General features: G+C 40.6%; 1 protein-coding gene across 4 annotated transcripts in view; it reads left to right on the top strand.

Moving 5' to 3' along the window:
- The window catches only part of LOC133559754 (nck-associated protein 1), a 73,174-nt gene that overhangs the window by 34,476 nt on the left and 17,385 nt on the right, over positions 1 to 21,313 (top strand). For all 4 annotated transcript variants that reach the window (XM_061911825.1, XM_061911823.1, XM_061911822.1 and 1 more), the window contains 15 exons: positions 247 to 384; positions 453 to 501; positions 569 to 725; positions 3,744 to 3,800; positions 4,108 to 4,204; positions 5,971 to 6,077; positions 6,139 to 6,271; positions 12,785 to 12,866; positions 12,939 to 12,997; positions 15,847 to 15,992; positions 16,092 to 16,224; positions 16,321 to 16,440; positions 19,714 to 19,853; positions 19,976 to 20,107; positions 20,206 to 20,424. In XM_061911825.1, coding sequence (XP_061767809.1) covers positions 247 to 384; positions 453 to 501; positions 569 to 725; positions 3,744 to 3,800; positions 4,108 to 4,204; positions 5,971 to 6,077; positions 6,139 to 6,271; positions 12,785 to 12,866; positions 12,939 to 12,997; positions 15,847 to 15,992; positions 16,092 to 16,224; positions 16,321 to 16,440; positions 19,714 to 19,853; positions 19,976 to 20,107; positions 20,206 to 20,424 — 1,769 coding nt within the window. The remainder of the gene's footprint in view (positions 1 to 246; positions 385 to 452; positions 502 to 568; positions 726 to 3,743; positions 3,801 to 4,107; positions 4,205 to 5,970; positions 6,078 to 6,138; positions 6,272 to 12,784; positions 12,867 to 12,938; positions 12,998 to 15,846; positions 15,993 to 16,091; positions 16,225 to 16,320; positions 16,441 to 19,713; positions 19,854 to 19,975; positions 20,108 to 20,205; positions 20,425 to 21,313) is intronic.

Below are 21,313 nucleotides of genomic sequence, written 5' to 3'. Positions count from 1 at the left end.
GTAGAATAGTGCAATATTCCAGTATACTATATGCAATACAATATAGTAGAATAGTGCAATATTCCAGTATACTATATGCAATACAATATAGTGCAATATTACATGAAGGTTGAGGTAAAAGTGTTTTAGTCCCAAAAGAAAGTGCGAGGGGTTTTAGTCTGTCAGGTGTTCACTTGAGTTCCATGAGCTGACATAACATGGAACAGTTTTGGTGTGAGTCCCCATGGATGGTCTGTGTCTCCGTAGTCCCTGTCAGACGCTCTCATCAGCCTTCAGATGGTTTACCCCAGAAGGAATCTGTCGGCCGACCAGTGGAGGAACGCTCAGCTGCTCTCTCTGATCTCCGCTCCCTCCACCATGCTGAACCCTGCACAGTCCGACACAGTGAGTGGCCTCTTTTGTCCTCCTTTACCATCACTGTCATCATCTCAGGAGCGTGTCTCTCTTTCCAGATGCCCTGTGAATATTTATCTCTGGATGCAATGGAGAAATGGATCGTTTGTAAGTACTGGGGGCACCCAGTCCGCCCTTTGACTTGTGATGGATCATGTCCTCCTCTTCCGTGCAGTCGGCTTCATCCTTTGTCACGCCGTGCTGAACAGCGATGCAGCGGCGTTGTCCTTGTGGAAGCTGGCCCTGCAGAGCTCCACCTGCCTGTGTCTGTTCAGGGATGAAGTCTTCCACATCCACAAGGCTGCTGAGGATCTCTTTGTCAACATCCGAGGGTAAGAGCGGACACACCAGTCCCCAACATCACTGCATGGTGCTTTGTCAACATCCGAGGGTAAGAGCGGACACACCAGTCCCCAACATCACAGCATGGTGCTTTGTCAACATCCGAGGGTAAGAGCGGACACACCAGTCCCCAACATCACTGCATGGTGCTTTCTGTCTCCATGCTGAAAGAAAACATGGGGAAATACTTCTCTGCCTCTTGACTACTGTTGACTTGCCTCTGAGCAAGGCACGCCGTCACAGTTTGAACGCTATACACTGCGCTACATGCAATATTACACTATACTGCATGCAATATTACACTGTACTACATGCAATATTACACTGTACTACATGCAATATTACACTGTACTACATGCAATATTACACTATACTACATGCAATATTACACTGTACTACATGCAATATTACACTGTACCACAGGCAATATTACACTGTACTACATGCAATATTACACTGTACTACATGCAATATTACACTATACTACATGCAATATTACACTGTACTACATGCAATATTACACAGTACCACATGCAATATTACACTGTACTACATGCAATATTACACTGTACTACATGCAATATTACACTATACTCAATGCAATGTTACACTATACTACATGCAATGTTACACTGTACTACATGCAATATTACACTATACCACATGCAATATTACACTATACTACATGCAATATTACACTGTACCACATGCAATATTACACTATACTACATGCAATATTACACTGTACTACATGCAATATTACACTGTACTACATGCAATATTACACTGTACCACATGCAATATTACACTGTACTACATGCAATATTACACTGTACTACATGCAATATTACATTATACTACATGCAACATTACATTATACTACAAGCAATATTACACTATACTGCATGCAATGTTTCACTATGCTACATGCAATATTACACTATACTACATGCAACATTATACTACATGCAGCATTACACTATACTACATGCAATATTACACTATACTGCATGCAATATTACACTGTACTACATGCAACATTACACTGTACTACATGCAGCATTACACTATACTGCATGCAATATTACACTATACTGCATGCAATATTACACTATACTACATGCAACATTACATTATACTACATGCAATATTACACTATACTGCATGCAATGTTTCACTATGCTACATGCAATATTACACTATACTGCATGCAATAATACACTATACTACATGCAACATTACACAGTACTACATGCAACATTACACTATACTAACTGCAACATTACATTATACTGCATGCAATGTTTCACTATGCTACATGCAACATTACACTATACTACATCCAATATACACTATACTACATGCAATATTACACTATACTACATGCAATATTACACTATACTGCATGCAAAATTACACTATACTACATGCAACATTACACTGCACTACATGCAACATTACACTATACTACATGCAATATTACACTATACCACATGCAATATTACACTGTACCACATGCAATATTACACTGTACTACATGCAACATTACACTGCACTACATGCAACATTACACTATACTACATGCAATATTACACTATACCACATGCAATATTACACTATACCACATGCAATATTACACTGTACTACACGCAATATTACACTATACTACATGCAATATTACACTGTACCATATGCAATATTACACTGTACTACATGCAATATTACAATGTACCACATGCAATATTACACTGTACTACATGCAATATTACACTGTACCACATGCAATATTACACTATACTACATGCAACATTACACTGTACTACATGCAACATTACACTGTACTACATGCAATATTACACTGTACTACATGCAATATTACAATGTACCACATGCAATATTACACTGTACTACATGCAATATTACACTGTACTACATGCAATATTACACTATACCACATGCAATATTACACTGTACTACATGCAACATTACACTGTACTACATGCAATATTACACTGTACTACATGCAACATTACACTGTACCACATGCAATATTACACTATACTACATGCAATAATACACTATACCACATGCAATATTACACTTTACTACATGCAACATTACACTGTACTACATGCAATATTACACTGTACTACATGCAATATTACACTATACCACATGCAATATTACACTATACTACATGCAATATTACACTATACCACATGCAATATTACACTGTACTACATGCAATATTACACTGTACCATATGCAATATTACACTGTACTACATGCAATATTACACTATACTACATGCAATATTACACTGTACTACATGCAATATTACACTGTACTACATGCAATATTACACTGTACTACATGCAATATTACACTGTACTACATGCAATATTAGCCTCCTGTAATTGGACATGTAGAAAACTATCTACAGCAGAGCAGGTAGTAAGTCAATTGACAAAAATAAAAATGACTGCTCCAATCGGCCACCAAGAGGCGCTGTGCTGTGATATTGTTGTCAACTTGCATTATTGCAATAAGAGACAATATTGTGAATATACAGTAGAGGCCAAAAGTTTGGACACACCTTCTCATTCAATTCTTTATTTTCATGACTATTTAAATTGTAGATTGTCACATTAAAATTATGAATGAACATATGTGGAGTTATGTACTTAACAAAAAAAGGTGAAATAACTGAAAACATGTTTTATATTCTAGTTTGTACAAAATAGCCACCCTTTTGCTCTGATAACTCTTTTGCACACTCTTGGCATTCTCTCCATGAGCTTCAAGAGGTAGTCACCTGAAATGGTTTTCACTTCACAGCTGTCATAGTTTTGATGCCTTCAGTGACAATCTACAATGTAAATAGTCATGAAAATAAAGAAAAGGCATTGAATGAGAAGTTGTGTCCAAACTTTTGTCCTGTGCTGTATGTGTAATGTAAATATATGTGTGTGTATATATATGTGTGTAAATAATGACATGTTTGACAGGTACAACAAGCGCATCAATGACATCAGAGAGTGCAAGGAGCAGGCTCTGTCTCATGCGTAAGAATCTATCCCAGCATTGTTTTTTTCCCTCAAACTAATTCCTTTCATCACCTACTTTCCTCTTTCCAACCGACATATCAGCGACTTGCTCTTATGTTTCTTAGGGATTTTAACCCACGACTTCCTTACGCTGTCTTTATCTTTTCCTCATTTCCTCCTCTGTACTTAATCTGTCCCCCGCTTTCATCTTTTGTTCCCATTCATCCACCATCGCTGTCCTGTACTCACTTTGCTGCCCTCAATGTGTCAAAACAATCTGGTGGCTGCTGTGTTCTGACGTGTCCTCCATTCTGCCGCCATACAGAGGCTCCATGCACCGAGAGAGGCGCAAATTCCTCAGGTCCGCTCTCAAGGAGCTGGCCACCGTCTTAGCGGACCAGCCAGGGCTGTTGGGCCCAAAGGTAGTTAGAACACAATGCAATGAAAAAACACTCAAGGAGAAATGCAGTATTTCAAAGCATCATTCACAATGACTTTTTTTGTTTTTTTAAACACTATCAATAGCTCTATTTAAATCATCCAAAAATCACAACCAAAGTATTAGCGACATTGTTATTGTAAGAGATAACAGCGAGGAACTACTTTTATTAACACGAGATTGCTCCCGGAAGTAGTATTGTGGCTGTTGACTTACTGAGCCAGTGAGCTGCTGCATCACTTCTGACTTGGTGGAAGGTCATTTTAGATTTGAAATATTGTCTCTTACCTGCATTGTAGAAAGTTGTGGACATCAGCCGAAAACTTTCACTTTCAATTCACACCCGTGAGACAATGCAGGAAGACGTTAAAAATGCTTGTTTCCTCTCAACTTTTTTTTTTTTAACCTGAAAATGTTTTGATAATCACCTAAGCAGGGAAGTATTGTGCTAAAGCAGTGGTTCTCAAACGGGGTACTTGAAGGTATGCCAAGGGGTACGTGAGATTTTATAAAAATATTCTAAAAATAGCAACAATTCAAAAATCCTTTATAAATATATTTATTGAATAATACTTCAACAAAATATGAATGTAAGTTCATAAAGTGTGAAAAGAAATACAACAATGCAATATTCAGTGTTGACAGCTAGATTTTTTGTGGACATGTTCCATAAAGATTTCTTTTTTTGTGAAGAAATGTTTAGAAGTAAGTTGATGAATCCAGATGGATCTCTATTACAATCCCCAAAGAGGGCTCTTTAAGTTGATGATTACTTCTATGTGGAGAAATCTGCATTTAGATGTGGGCCAACCGAGGATGTCGTAGTTGTTTGTGTTGTGGTTTGTGCAGCCCTTTGAGACACTAGGGATTTAGGGCTATATAAATGAACATTGATTGATTGATTGAATCACTTGTTTATTTTTCAACAAATTTTTAGTTATTTTTATATCTTTTTTTCCAAATAGTTGAAGAAAGACCCCGTCAAATGAGCAATATTTTGCACTGTTATACGATTTAATAAATCAGAAACTGATGACATAGTGCTCTATTTTACTTATTTGGCTCTTTTTTTCAACCAAAAATGCTTTGCTCTGATTAGGGGGTACTTGAATTAAACAAATATTCACAGGGGGTACATCACTGAAAAAAGGTTGAGAACCGCTGTGCTAAAAGATACAACCATCCCATAGGTCTTTATCCCAGTGAGAGCACACATTGTACAGTGAGTGATTGTCTTAATATGTTTGTATGTCTTGTTTAGCACTTAGCAATACGGCTCCATGATGTTTAGTGTTTGACTAAAGCTGCATCTGTTTAGCACACAGCTTCTAAAACTCGTAGATCATCCTCCTTATATTCAGGTTCGAAAATAGAAGTTTTTGGATCATCCTTTGTTCCAAAGTAGTCTTTGCTGTCTCTCATCAAGTCTGCCATGATTAGTAGTACTAGAAATAGCCAACGTTGCGATGTGCTTGGTGAAATGAGTACGCCCAAAAATAAATGTTTTGGCAATGCTTAAAATGATCAAAATATGTAAATATTACATGTTCCTACATTGCATACGTACATGAACACTGGGAGTGGGCCTTCAAGTACATGAAAAGAGAAAGAGGTGTGTTCTTGTCTCACAGTGATTGCAGTTTACTGAAAGAAGCACAAAAAGTGACATGAAAACGTTTGACCTCTGCAAATTTTCAAGGTCTGTACAAATGTGCTCCAACTAAGCGCAAACTCTCTCTGTCCTCCTAGGCGTTGTTTGTGTTCATGGCATTGTCGTTTGCCCGTGACGAGATCATCTGGTTGCTTCGACATGCGGACAACATCCAGAAGAAAAGCACAGATGACTTCATTGACAAGTATGCGGCGCAAAAGTTGTACTTGAGCAAGCCCTCAACATGAGTTGTGGTCTGCTTGTAGACACCTTGCAGAGTTGATCTTCTACATGGAGGAGCTGAGAGCTCACGTCAGGAAGTACGGCCCAGTCATGCAGCGATACTACGTGCAGTACCTGTCGGGGTTTGATGCCGTTGTTCTCAACGAGCTGGTGCAGGTACAAGAAACACCTTTTGTCGGGTTTAAGCACCAAACTATCTACAAACCCCGTTTCCATACGAGTTGGGAAATTGTTAGATGTAAATATAAACGGAATACAATGATTTGCAAATCTTTTTCAATCTATATTCAGTTGAATGCACTACAAAGACAACGTATTTCATGTTCAAACTCATATACTTAATTTTTTTTGCAAATAATAATTAACTTAGAATTTCATGGCTGCAACACGTGCCAAAGTAGTTGGGAAAGGGCATGTTCACCACTGTGTTACATCAGCTTTTCTTTTAACAACACTCAACAAACGTTTGGGAACTGAGGAAACTAATTGTTGAAGCTTTGAAAGTGGAATTCTTTCCCATTCTTGTTTTATGTAGAGCTTCAGTCCTTCAACAGTCCGGGGTCTCTGCTGTCCTATTTTACGCTTCATAATGCACCACACATTTTCCATGGGAGACAGGTCTGGACTGCAGGTGGGCCAGGAAAGTACCCGCACTCTTTTACTACGAAGCCACGCTGTTGTAACACTTGTCTTGCTGAAATAAGCAGGGGCGTCCATGATAACGTTGCTTGGATGACAACATATGTTGTTCCAAATCCTGTATGGACCATTCAGCATTAATGGTGCCTTCACACATGTGTAAGTTACCCATGCCTTGGGCACTAATACACCCCCATACCATCACACATGCTGGCTTTTACACGCTGCGCCTGTAACAATCCGGATGGTTATTTTCCTCTTTGTTCTGGAGGACACCATGTCCACAGTTTCCAAATACAATTGGAAATGTGGACTTGTCAGACCACAGGACACTTTTCCACTTTGCATCTTTCCATCTTAAATGGCGTTTCTGGGTGCTGTTGATAAATGGGTTTGGCTTTGCATAGTAGAGTTTTAACTTGCACTTACAGATTTCTTTGTCACGTGTTGCTGACATCAAATTCTAAAGTTAATTATTTGCAAAAAAAAATAAAGTTTATAAGTTTGAACATCAAATATGTTGTCTTTGTAGCATATTCAACTGAATATGGCTTGAAAAGGATTTGCAAATCATTGTATTCTGTTTATATTTACATCTAACACAATGTTCTAACTCAAATGGAAACGGGGTTTGTATTAAATGGAACAAGAAGCAAGGAATCAGGCAGAAACAGCGTTCAATTTTGCTCATGAGGAAAAAGCATGGAGCTGCACACTCAGTTACAGTCTCACCCCACGCTCTGAGGAACAGCCCACGCGCCCCCCCATTTTATTGAGGAGTTCCCTAGTTACATCGCTGAGGATGCTTCTAAAGGGAGGGGTCACATATAATGCAAGCAGCTCAGTAGACACAGTACGTGATTATTCAGAATGGAAATGTGCTGAGCCTTGTGATTTCGTCCTGTCTTTGCGTTGTCTGCCCGGTGTTGCCTTATCTTCGTTGAGGTACTTGAGGTCCGTCTTTGGCTGTTAGCAGGCTGAAAAACAGAACCACCTGCGGCGAGACAACTCCTAACTTGCGGTGGAAGATAACGGGTTATGTGCCTTTGCACGAAAATAAAAAGTACAGCTTGAGCACATTAAATAATAACTAGAGCAACGGCTTTTAACTTATATATAATTATTCTAACACCTTTCTTCATTTGGAGTTCATTGCCATGTAAATGTTTTTCAAGACACCAACATTGATCCAAAACACTGTAGTGAAAAGATGAAGGAGTAAGAAAATGTCTTTCACTCAGCAGGACTTTGTATTTGAAGATCTTTCTGCTGGCTGCAAAACTGGTTTACCTTTGAGTACCAGTAGAGTAACTTCACCTGAGCAATACTAGGGCTGGGCGATATGGGCAAAAAAGTGTATCTCGATATATTTTTACTTAAACTCGATATTCAATATATATCTGAGATATATTTTCCGATGAAAGTATATGTATGAAAATATAAATTTTTGAGCGGGATTCAGTGAAATTGAAGTGAATGACAACTGTACTGTAAACACTTTTAAACAGCCAGTTATTCAAGATAGGTATTAACAACACAGGAAATAAAACCTTTAAGTAGCACAGAATTACTTAACATAAATGAAATGGAAAAATATTATTTCTACGTCAAATAAAAAACATTGCTGTGCAAATGATACAAAATGTATCAAGCTCAGATAAAAAATACATTTGCAGGTAGGCCCTTTTTAATTCCCAGTCGACAATGTAATGGACTGTCACACACGTGCGGTTCTGGTCAGCACCAAGGAAGTGACTTGACTGTGATCTTCCTCACTTCGGCAGCATTTGTCGTAAGCATTGGCAACTCCAGAACAGTTTTGATTTGGGCTTACATGGTAAACTACTCAAATGATTTATCCAGACATACATTTTTGCAAATGTGGCCAAGTGGACTCATTGTGGGTTTCCTGGACGTGGTCTACATCGCTAAAAGACACATCGAAGGAAGAGAATCCCTCTGCCATCTACTGATTGGCCTGTCCCTAATGTTATGCCCTAATTTTAACCAATCTTGACTCATTCTAGTAAACAACCAACCAATCATGAATATGTGCAAGTAGGGCTGGGCTATATGGCTTTATTTTTAATATCTCAATATTTTTAGGCTATTTCACGATGCACGATATATATCTCCATATTGTACCTTAGCCTTGAATGAACACTTGATGCATATAATGACAGCAGTATGATGATTCTATGTGTCTACATTCAAACATTCTTCTTCATACTGCATTCATATATGCTACTTTTAAACTTTCATGCAGAGAGGGAAATCACAACTAAGTCAATTGACCAAAAGTGTATTTCTTAAACAGTTTTTAAGCAATGGCACAAACATTCATGTCATTTCCAAAACATAAAGTGCAAGATTGTCAGAGACATTTTAAAACAAGCTATTAGTGCACTTCTGTGCATGATGTCACTAAGATGACATATCAAAACAACACTAAATTAAAGCATACTTTTTGTACAGAACACCACTACAATATTTTAAGACAAATAAAGTGCACTTTTGTGCATGATGTCACACAAGATATTTCAATAACTGTCAAATAAAAATGAGCTGCATAATAGGAAATCAAATCGCTATGTGGTGGGTTACTGCGGACGTTATCTACTTATGTTGTCCACTATTTTTTTAATACAGTGTTGATGTGGAAATGGTTGCCTCGGCATTTTGTTGGTGTGGCCGTGTGGCACCTAATAGAGATGTTGACATGCGGAGTAATCACTCTTCATTCTCTAGCAGGTGACTTTTCAAATGATGCTACATATTAGCAGTAATGCTACTTTTTGTAGCAACGCTTTTGCCCCACACTTGACAAATTACGGTTGTCTGTTCGACATCTTCCCACTTGAAGCCAAACCACCGCCAGACGATGGACTCCCTGCTGTTTTTATTGGGAATTCATTCTTCCTCCATTTGTTACCAGTTTGGCACCTTCTTTCTCTCGTATCGCCACTCGCACGGCTCCGCTGGCACCACAACTAACGTTACCCATGCTGCTACTTCTCTGCTCCGTGAAGGCGTATACGTATGTGACGTGTGAGGTGACAGTATGTGAGGTATGAGGTGACAGTATGTGAGGTATGAGGTGACAGTATGTGAGGTATGAGGTGACAGTATGTGAGGTATGAGGTGACAGTATGTGACGTATGAGGTGACAGTATGTGACGTATGAGGTGACAGTATGTGACGTATGAGGTGACAGTATGTGAGGTATGAGGTGACAGTATGTGACATATGAGGTGACAGTATGTGAGGTATGAGGTGACAGTATGTGAGGTATGAGGTGACAGTATGTGAGGTATGAGGTGACAGTATGTGAGGTATGAGGTGACAGTATGTGAGGTATGAGGTGACAGTATGTGAGGTATGAGGTGACAGTATGTGACGTATGAGGTGACAGTATGTGACGTGTGAGGTGACAGTATGTGAGGGTCGGCGTGGCGCAGTGGAAGAGTGGCCGTGCACAACCCGAGCGTCCCTGGTTCAATTCCCACCTAGTACCAACCTCGTCACGTCCGTTGTGTCCTGAGCAAGACACTTCACCCTTGCTCCTGATCGGTGCTGGTTGGCGCCTTGCATGGCAGCTCCCTCCATCAGTGTGTGAATGGGTAAATGTGGAAGTAGTGTCAAAGCGCTTTGAGTACCTTGAAGGTAGAAAAGCGCTATACAAGTACAACCCATTTATCATTTATATGTATGAGGTGACAGTATGTGAGGTATGAGGTGACAGTATGTGAGGTATGAGGTGACCGTATGTGAGGTATGAGGTGACAGTATGTGAGGTATGAGGTGACAGTATGTGAGGTGTGAGGTGACAGTATGTGAGGTGTGAGGTGACAGTATGTGAGGTGTGAGGTGACAGTATGTGACGTATGAGGTGACAGTATGTGAGGTATGAGGTGACAGTATGTGACGTGTGAGGTGACAGTATGTGACGTATGAGGTGACAGTATGTGAGGTATGAGGTGACAGTATGTGAGGTATGAGGTGACAGTATGTGAGGTATGAGGTGACAGTATGTGACGTATGAGGTGACAGTATGTGAGGTATGAGGTGACAGTATGTGAGGTATGAGGTGACAGTATGTGAGGTGTGAGGTGACAGTATGTGAGGTATGAGGTGACAGTATGTGAGGTATGAGGTGACAGTATGTGAGGTATGAGGTGACAGTATGTGAGGTATGAGGTGACAGTATGTGAGGTATGAGGTGACAGTATGTGAGGTATGAGGTGACAGTATGTGAGGTATGAGGTGACAGTATGTGAGGTATGAGGTGACAGTATGTGACGTGTGAGGTGACAGTATGTGAGGTATGAGGTGACAGTATGTGAGGTATGAGGTGACAGTATGTGACGTGTGAGGTGACAGTATGTGAGGTATGAGGTGACAGTATGTGAGGTATGAGGTGACAGTATGTGACGTGTGAGGTGACAGTATGTGACGTATGAGGTGACAGTATGTGAGGTATGAGGTGACAGTATGTGAGGTATGAGGTGACAGTATGTGAGGTGTGAGGTGACAGTATGTGAGGTATGAGGTGACAGTATGTGAGGTATGAGGTGACAGTATGTGAGGTATGAGGTGACAGTATGTGAGGTATGAGGTGACAGTATGTGAGGTGTGAGGTGACAGTATGTGAGGTATGAGGTGACAGTATGTGACGTGTGAGGTGACAGTATGTGAGGTATGAGGTGACAGTATGTGAGGTATGAGGTGACAGTATGTGAGGTATGAGGTGACAGTATGTGACGTATGTAAGAAGGTGTGCTTGCTGTCTGTGAGAAGGAGAGACAGGAAAGAGTGGGAAGAACCTGTAGTGTAATGCCAGCAGCTAAAAAGATACATATACTCCATTATCACGATATACCGTATTTTTCTGAGTATAAGTCACTCCGCAGTATAAGTCGCACCTGGTGAAAATGTATAATAAAAATGAAAAAAACATAAATAATTCGCACTGTAGTAGTATAAGTCCCATTTTTGGGGAAAATTTATTTGATAAAACACGACATTTGAAAGGCAATTTAAAATAAATAAAGAATAGTGAACAGGCTGAATAAGTGTAGGTTATATGAGGCATAAATAAGCAACTGCTATGTTAAGCTAACATATTATGGTAAGAGTCATTCAAATAACTATAACATAAAGAACATGCTATACCTTTACCAAACTATCTCTCACTCCTAATCCATAAATCCCATGAAATCTTATACGTCTAGTCTCTTACGTGAATGAGATAAATAATATTATTTGATATTTTACTGTAATGTGTTAATAATTTCACACATAAGGCGCTCCTGAGTATAAGTCGCACCCCCGCCCAAACTATGAAAAAAAACTGCGACAAATAATCCGAAAAATACGTTAGTCATCTTCTATATGGCACAGAGACAAACCCGCGGTATATGGAGTATGTTGATATATCCTCCTTGGAAGGAGGAAGGGGGGTTTATTAGCCCATGGAGTGTTGAGAGGAGGTGGGACGCGGGGGAGTACAAGGAACACAACAAATAAGCAGAATGTGATCATTTTAACTTGAAATAAATGATTTCGATATTACATTATTTTTCTTAATTCACATCTTGTTTAAAAATATATTGCTATATCTTACAAACTGGATATATATTGCCCAGCCTTACATGATACTCACATTCAGGAACACACAGGTGCTCTTATTCACCTGTTATTCTGACAAGGAGGACCCGCCCCTTTCCTGCTGTGCCAATCACAGAGCTCTCTCGAGTTGGCAGTGATTGGCTGAGAGCCGATTCTCAGCTAACGGCGAGCTAATGTTTAAGTGTTTGAGTGCTTTTGTAAATCAACAAAAGTCTGGCGTCCACCTGAGAAACCACAGGTTATTGAACACGGTACTTTCAAGTGCACCTCATGTTCACCATGGTTTAGTACTTTCTGGATCCCGGCTTCTTCTCTCCATCAGTTTGTGGCTCATAGGCCTCGATAACTTTGGCACATGTGCACAACTCAACATGTTCACGGTTGCTTTTCTCTGTCTGCTAGAACCTGTCTGTGTGTCCGGAGGATGAGTCCATCATCATGTCTTCCTTTGTCAACACTATGACCTCCCTCAGTGTCAAACAAGGTGCAACTTCAGTACAGTCTCTGTCACCATGGAGACCACAGCTGTGCTAAGATGTTCTGCTCTGCCTTGCAGTGGAGGATGGGGAGGTCTTTGACTTCAGGGGCATGAGGCTCGACTGGTTCAGACTGCAGGTGACAAAGCAACTTCCCAAAACTTCTTTCCACCACGTCAACAATGATCAATGATTTTGTAAGGGTGTGATGATGGTACATGTATTTGTATTCAACCGTTTCGGTACGGGGGTTTCGGTTCGGTGCGGAGGTGTACCGAACCAGTTTCCACACAGACATATTAAGTAGCGTAAACAATACTCAAAATATTGATCATTTAAGAAACTCTACCCTGACAGCTCCGCAAAACAGGACATGTCCGGTGAAAAGAGGAGGTATGGTCAGTCTATCCTAGCCCGATCACTGCTAGCATGCTAGCAAAACAGGACATGTCCGGTGAAAAGAGGAGGTATGGTCAGTCTATCCTAGCCCAATCACTGCTAGCATGCTAGTAAAAGAGGACATGTCCGGTGAAAAGAGGAGGTATGGTCAGTCTATCCTAGCCCGATCACTGCTAGCATGCTAGTAAAAGAGGACATGTCCGGTGAAAAGAGGAGGTATGGTCAGTCTATCCTAGCCCAGTCACTGCTAGCATGCTAGTAAAAGAGGACATGTCCGGTGAAAAGAGGAGGTATGGTCAGTCTATCCTAGCCCAGTCACTGCTAGCATGCTTGCAAAAGAGGACATGTCCGGTGAAAAGAGGAGGTATGGTCAGTCTATCCTAGCCCAGTCGCTGCTAGCATGCTAGTAAAAGAGAACATGTCCGGTGAAAAGAGGAGGTATGGTCAGTCTATCCTAGCCCAGTCACTGCTAGCATGCTAGTAAAAGAGAACATGTCCGGTGAAAAGAGGAGGTATGGTCAGTCTATCCTAGCCCAGTCACTGCTAGCATGCTAGTAAAAGAGGACATGTCCGGTGAAAAGAGGAGGTATGGTCAGTCTATCCTAGCCCAGTCACTGCTAGCATGCTAGTAAAACAGGACATGTCCGGTGAAAAGAGGAGGTATGGTCAGTCTATCCTAGCCCAGTCGCTGCTAGCATGCTAGTAAAAGAGGACATGTCCGGTGCTAGCAGCGACCAGGCTAGGATAGACTGACCATACCTCCTCTATTCACCGGACATGTCCTCTTTTGCGGGGCTGTCCGGGTGGAGTTTCTTAAATGCCTCAAATGTCCGGCATTTTGAGTTGTGGTTGCGTGTATTAATGATGTACATTCAGGGTTAATAATGGGTTAAAAACAAAACAAATTGTGCACACAGCAGCAACATTGGTGAGGGAGGGGCAGAGACAGAGAGAGCGAGAGAGTTATGATAAATGCGCATGTGTCTCCAGGCTCTGCTTTTTACCCATAGATTTATCAGATTTTATTTTTTATTATCTATAGCAGGGTGTCAAAAGCGTGCCCCGGAGGCCATTTGCAGCCCACAGCTAATGTTTTAAAGGCCCATGGCACATTCTAAAAATACTATTAAAATAAACAAAAACACAACAAAAGTGAAATAAAAAAGCTTGAAGGTTAAATGTAATTTAGAAAAAGTTGCAACGTTGAATAATAAAACAAAGCATTTTTTTTCTTTCACTCTGTCATTGCTCAAAACATAATATTGAATCAAAATCAATGTTATTATGAATTATTGACCTATCCAAGGTTCCCATTACGTCACATCAAATATTCCACTAAGAAAAAAATGTTTGGTAGAAGATTTTGCAAATTTGGTAAATAAAGAACCAAAAAATTATATTTTCTTGTTTTCTTACTGTACCGAAAATGAACCGAACTGTGACCTCTTAACCGAGGTACGTACCGAAATTTTTGAGTACCGTTCCACCCCTGTGATTTTGGTGTATAAAGGAAACCTTGTAAGCTAAAAAGTGTCACATACAGTACAGGCTAGGGCTGCGAATCTTTGGGATCGGCAGCAAAGTACCTCAGCTGGAACTAATCAAGGCTCCGAAATACAAAACCAGTAAAGTTTGCACGTTGCGTAATTCGTAAATAAACACAGAATACAATAATTTGCAAATCCTTTCCAACTTATATTCAATTGAATAAACTGAAAATACAAGATATTTAATTTTTGAACTGAGAAACTATTTTTTTTTTGCAAATAATCATTATCTTAGAATTTAATGGCAGCAAGACATTGCAAAAAAGTTGTCATAGGGGCATTTTTACCAGTGTGTTACATGGCCTTTCCTTTTCACAACACTCAGTAAACCTTTGGGAACTGGGAGACACATTTTTGAAGTTTTTCAGGTGGAATTTATTCCCATTCTTGCTTAATGTACAGCTTAAGTTGTTCAACATTTGTGGTATTTTATGCTTCATAATGCGCCACACACTCTGAATAGGGAGACAGGTCTGGACTACTGGCAGGCCAGTCTAGATCCCGCACTCTTTTACCATGAAGCCACGCTGTTGTAATACGTGGCTTGGTATTGTCTTGCTGAAATAAGCAGGGGCGTCCATGAAAAAGACGTTGCTTGGATGGCAACATATGTTGCTCCAAAACCTGGAGCACAGATGCTGGCTTTTGAACTTTGTGCCTAGAATAGTCCGGATGTTTATTTTTCCTCTTTGGAATATAGGTTGAAAAGGATTTGCAAATCATTGGATTCTGTTTTTATTTACCATTCAAACTATGTGCCAACTTCACTGCTTTTGGCGTTTGTAGCACATGTTCATATAACTACTCTTCAGTTGTTTCGGTGTATTTAGAAAATGGGGAAAATGTTTCAATGTCTGCATGAGAAATGGTCAGTTTGTAGCTGTATTCAAAGCCTGTCAAATGTTGAAATGGTCAGTTTGTAGCTGTATTCAAAGCTTGTCAAATGTTGAAATGGTCAGTTTGTGGCTGTATTCAAAGCTTGTCAAATGTTGTATTTGTATGCCATAAAATGAAGTTGTGGGATGGCCTTTCCTCTGTACAGGCCTACACCAGCGTGTCCAAAGCTAGCCTGGGTATCGCCGACCACAAGGAGCTGGGCAAAATGATGAACACCATCATCTTCCACACCAAGATGGTGGACTCGCTTGTGGAGATGCTGGTGGAGACGTCAGACCTCTCCATATTCTGGTAAAGCGGGCCGTGTTGTCATAGCAGCAGTCGCTTACTTCCGTGAGATACTGTCAACGTCATGAAAACGTATTGTTTGTGTCTTCCTGCTTTGTGCAGCTTCTACAGTCGTGCTTTTGAAAAGATGTTCCAGCAGTGCTTAGAGCTTCCCTCGCAGAGCCGTCACTCCATCTGCTTCCCCTTGCTCTGCACACACTTCATGTCCTGCACGCACGAGCTGTGTCCCGAAGAGGTGAGCGGATACACTTAAACATAACACATCTATTATCATTATTATTAGCATATTGACATAATCACCTTGTCTTGTGCATTCTGGTTGGTCCTGCAGCGTCATCACATAGGAGACCGCAGCTTGTCCTTGTGTAACATGTTTTTGGATGAGATGGCCAAACAAGCCCGAAATCTGATCACTGATATCTGCACTGAACAATGTACCCTCAGTGACCAGGTAGGAAGACACACCTACAGTATTAATGTTGTCATTGCAGATACAACCCTCAGTCAATAAATCAACACATAATGTTATCAGTAGCCAGAGGAGCCTGTTCAGTGCTAGACTGCTTCATCCCAAGTGCAGGACTAATAGACTCAAAAAGTCCTTTGTCCCACACCCCATTAGACTGTACAACTCCTCTTTGGGGGGGTGGGGGGTACTAGGATGACAGGGGTTGCAAAACAATAATAGTGCAATACTTTTTCATAACATGCTCACTACTGCCTAGTTTCTCTTCTTATATTAATGTTATATTTTTATTCCCATTGTTGCTTTTTACTTTCGTTCTTATTGTAATATTTTCCTATTTTGTTTCCATTTATACCCCCCATTATTGACTTTTTAAATTTGATCTCAATTCTGTACACTGCTGCTGGAATTTTAATTTTCCTGAGGGAACTCTCCTGAAGGAATCAATTAATTACCGTATTTTTCGGATTATAAATCGCTCTGGAGTATACATCGCACCGGCCGAAAATGCATAATAATGAAGGAAAAAAACATATATAAGTAGCACTGGAGTATAAGTCGCATTTTGGGGGGAAATTTGTTTGACAAAACCCAACACCAAGAATAGACATTTGAAAGACAATTCAAAATAAATAACAACAGACTGAATAAGTGTAGGTTATATGAGGCATAAATAAGCAACTGCTATGTTAACCTAACATATTATGGTAAGAGTCATTCAAATAACTATAACATATAGAACATGCTATACCTTTACCAAACTATCTCTCACTCCTAATCCATAAATCCCATGAAATCTTATACGTCTAGTCTCTTACGTGAATGAGCTAAATAATATTATTTGATATTTTACGGTATTGTGTTAATAATTTCACACATAAGTCGCACCTGAGTATAAGTCGCACCCCCGGCCAAACTATGAAAAAAAAAAAGCGACTTATATTGTTCGAAAAATGTTAGTTTTACAGTGACTAAATTGTGTAGAATATCAATAAACCAGAAGTTAATTCATCATATGTACTTCAAAGGACAGTGTACGTATTTGGCAAACTAAATTACAACAATCAGGGAGAGCAGAATATAGTGTGGCCTATGTTAGCTTTTACAATAAGCAGCAACAATTGAAAAATGGAGCAAAACAATATGATGTAAGAAAACATATGTTATAACATTAACACAGATTTGTCTTTAAATATATGTAAAGCATTTCTTTAACCTTTTTTTAAACAATATATGTGCATCATTGCCAAGCAAAGTAGTCATGATGTCATAAATATGAGGATATCATATTGACTCTGCCCCAGGCCACGCCCCCACAGCCACATTTATAGTGGCAACAATCACTTCGCTACTAGAGGGTTACCAAGGGGTGATTGTAGATTCCAGTGATGTAGGACTACATTTAGTCAGATGTTTGTATCATTGTCTGTCAAATGTATCAAAGGCATGTAGGCTTGGAACTCTACCTGCTCAAAACTATGACAAAGTTTCAAGACAAACCACACATGTGTTATGTGCACTATGCGTTAATCACCTTTGATGTTTTTTAGTATAGGACCTCAGCCAACCTAACGCTCCCCAAACTCTTGAGAACACATGTCGCAAGGGTGTGTGATCCATGAGCGTGCCAATAAAGCTGAAGATTCTATCAGCATTGGCACTTTTATTCTGCCCACATGCTGAATGAACACCGAACCATCCATCATCAGTACCTGGCCTTTGTACATCAAAGCACCATTGGCCAACAGTCTTTGTGCCTCTGTGTCATTGCTCTTCCTTTCTGATGGACTGAAACTTGTGCAGGTTTTCTTGTGCTTTGCATGATAAACCCTTTGATTGGTGGTGTTTTCAGTGGTTGGGTTTTTCTTCACCTCTTCTGTTGCTTTTGTAACTTCATCTTCTAGGGCCTGGAGTTCTTCAGACCAATTCAGTTTGTAGTTCTTTCGAGCACCTCTTGGTACTGTGGTCTTGGCTGCACTCAAGATGCTTTGATTGAAGTGTGCTACCGTTTTGTTGACTTTCCAGCCATTTGTATTCATCCAGTCCTTTGGTTTGTCTGCCAACTTTTCCCAGTCAGCATGTTTGTCAAATAATCTTGTGAAGGTCTTTGATGGAGTAGAACTGTATTGAAGGTTAATAGATAGTTTGTAACCGCTCCTTCCTAGTTGATACAGAAAAAGTCCTGTCTTTGAGGCAAGGTTATCTGTAGTCGATAGTCGGTCTTTTATCACAGTTGTCCATCTGCTTGAGAGGAAAGTTGAACAATATTAGCATTTTTAAAATCATCTTTAAATAACCTTATTATTCACTATCCGTGTGCTGTTTCTGTTTTTAAAGTCAGCATTAACAGCTACTAAAGGTTTACACTGTCTAATTGCTATTTGCCATTTGCTGCTGTATTTGTTGCTGGATGTGCCCACTTGGGACAAACGCAGTTTTTTAATAATAATAATAGATTTTATTAGTAAAAACCACATTACATTGAATAAACAACCTCAAAGTGCTGCAGTGTATTAAACAAAAAGATAATAAAAATAAATACTAGAACAGCCTAATAGCTAGAACTAGTATGCAGATATCTAAAAAAAAAAAAGGCTTTTTTTAAAAGAAGGGGTTTTAAGCCTTTTTTAAAAGCATCCACAGTCTGTGGTACCCTCAGGTGGTCAGGGAGTGCGTTCCACAGACTGGGAGCGGCGGAGCAGAAAGCCCTGTCTCCCATTGTTCGTAGCTTTGTCCTCGGAGGTTGGAGGAGGTTAGCCTGTCCGGAGCGGAGGTGTCGTGAGTAGGATTTGGGGGTGAGTAGTACTTTGAGGTTGGGGGAGGGGGCATTTCCATGGAGGCACTGTTGGGTTATTAGGGAGACTTTGTATTCAATCCTGAGTGGAACAGGAAGCCAGTGAAGGGATTTGAGAATTGGTGTGAAATAGTCATATTTCCACACTCTGATCAGAATCCTAGCAGCACTCTTCTGGATGTTCTTGCTGGGGATCCCCACAAGAAGTGTGTTGCAGTAGTCTAGCCTGGAGGGGACAAGTTTTCATTGACTTGAATGAGAATATCTCCAAAAGAAGGAGCATTGAGAAAAAGATGAGTGCAGAATGATTGTCCACAAGATGACAGCAGTGCAGCGTGACAAAGTCATCTGCTGATAATGTCTCTTCTAACATACTGCAATGTATAAGCGGGGCTAGAAGAAAAGGCCATGTCAGTCTTTATCAACTTCATGTCTGACCCTCCGTCATGCTTTTCCATCTGCAGCTGCTTCCCAAACATTGTGCCAAAACCATCAGCCAGGCCGTGAACAAGAAGAGCAAGAAGGCGACTGGGAAGAAGGGTGAACCGGAGAGAGAGAAACCAGGAGTGGAGAGCATGAGGAAGAACAGACTACTGGTCACAAAGTAAGTGAGCTTTTTCTTGTTCTCTTTTTAACCTGTTGATTATTTTTCTCAATCAGCAGTTTGAGACTCAGACTTGCAATTATTTTCCTTTTTTTTTAAATCGCTGCTTTGTATTTCTCCAGTTTGGACAAACTTCACACTGCACTATCAGAACTCTGCTTCTCCATCAACTACGTCCCCAACTTGGCAGTGTGGGAGCACACCTTCACGCCAAGAGAGTACCTGACCTCCCACCTGGAGATCCGATTTACCAAGTAAACATTCTTTTACAGCTCACAGAAAGAAAGTCGAGAAATTCCACCATATTGCTCAGTTTAGAGTCCACGGTCTACAGCTCTTCCTCTTCTCCCAGGTCCATCGTGGGCATGACCATGTACAACCAGGCCACTCAAGAGATCGCCAAGCCCAGCGAGCTGCTGACCAGTGTGCGGGCCTACATGACTGTACTGCAGTCCATCGAGAATTACGTCACCATTGACATCACCAGGGTTTTCAACAACGTCCTCCTGCAGCAGACGCAGCACCTGGACAGCCACGGCGAGCCCACAATCACCAGCCTGTACACCAACTGGTGAGTGTGTGTAAGCACTTCCTCTGACAGTGACTAGTATCTTCCACACATCAGGAAGCACAACCGTAGACCACTCCAAGAGCATCTCGGGCAAGGTTGAAGTGTCATTGTCATTAGCAACGATGAAAGCATGACAGGAGGCACGTTTTAATGCAGAGTTCTTCAAAACAAATTGCAAGTAAAGCTAACCTTTTTCGAATGTTTAATTGTAAAATGTTGTATCTTGGTCATAGAAGGCCTCATATGTATGTGTATACATATAAGGTACTGTAGGTGTGTTTTATATATATATATATATATATATATATATATAGTTAGATTCTGGTAATTAAATAAATAATAAATGGGTTGTACTTGTATAGCACTTTTCTACCTTCAAGGTACTCAAAGCGCTTTGACACTACTTCCACATTCACACACTGATGGAGGGAGCTGCCATGCAAGGCGCTAACCAGCACCCATCAGGAGCAAGGGTGAAGTGTCTTGCTCAGGACACAACAAGGTGACGAGGTTGGTAGTAGGTGGGGATTGAACCAAGGACCCTCAGGCTGCGCACGGCCACTCTCCCACTGCGCCACGCCGTCCCTAACGCACAAGGTCCTTCTTGCGAGTCAAATCCTGCTCTCCGTCAATGGGGTCCTGGCCTCTCGGCACAGTTGGGTGTTACCAGGCTGCTCCAGCGACATAGGCACTACTCAGCTGGATGGCGAGGCAACTCACCTAGCTCTAACTACCCTGTGTTTATTCAGCGTTTGTCCCGCTTCCTTTTGTGTTCGACGTAAGGCCGGGTCAAAAGCCCAAATCCCGCTGTTTAAGGTAGCTTGCCTCTAATCAATCTTGGCTCTTGTTACTGACTAGGTTAGATTCGAGGGCTGGGAATAGAAAAGCC

The sequence above is a fragment of the Nerophis ophidion genome, linkage group LG09 (genome assembly GCF_033978795.1).
Source record: "Nerophis ophidion isolate RoL-2023_Sa linkage group LG09, RoL_Noph_v1.0, whole genome shotgun sequence".
Taxonomy (NCBI): Eukaryota; Metazoa; Chordata; class Actinopteri; order Syngnathiformes; family Syngnathidae; genus Nerophis; species Nerophis ophidion.
The sequence above is the reverse complement of the archived record's forward strand: the minus strand, read 5'-3'. Positions and strand labels throughout refer to the sequence as shown.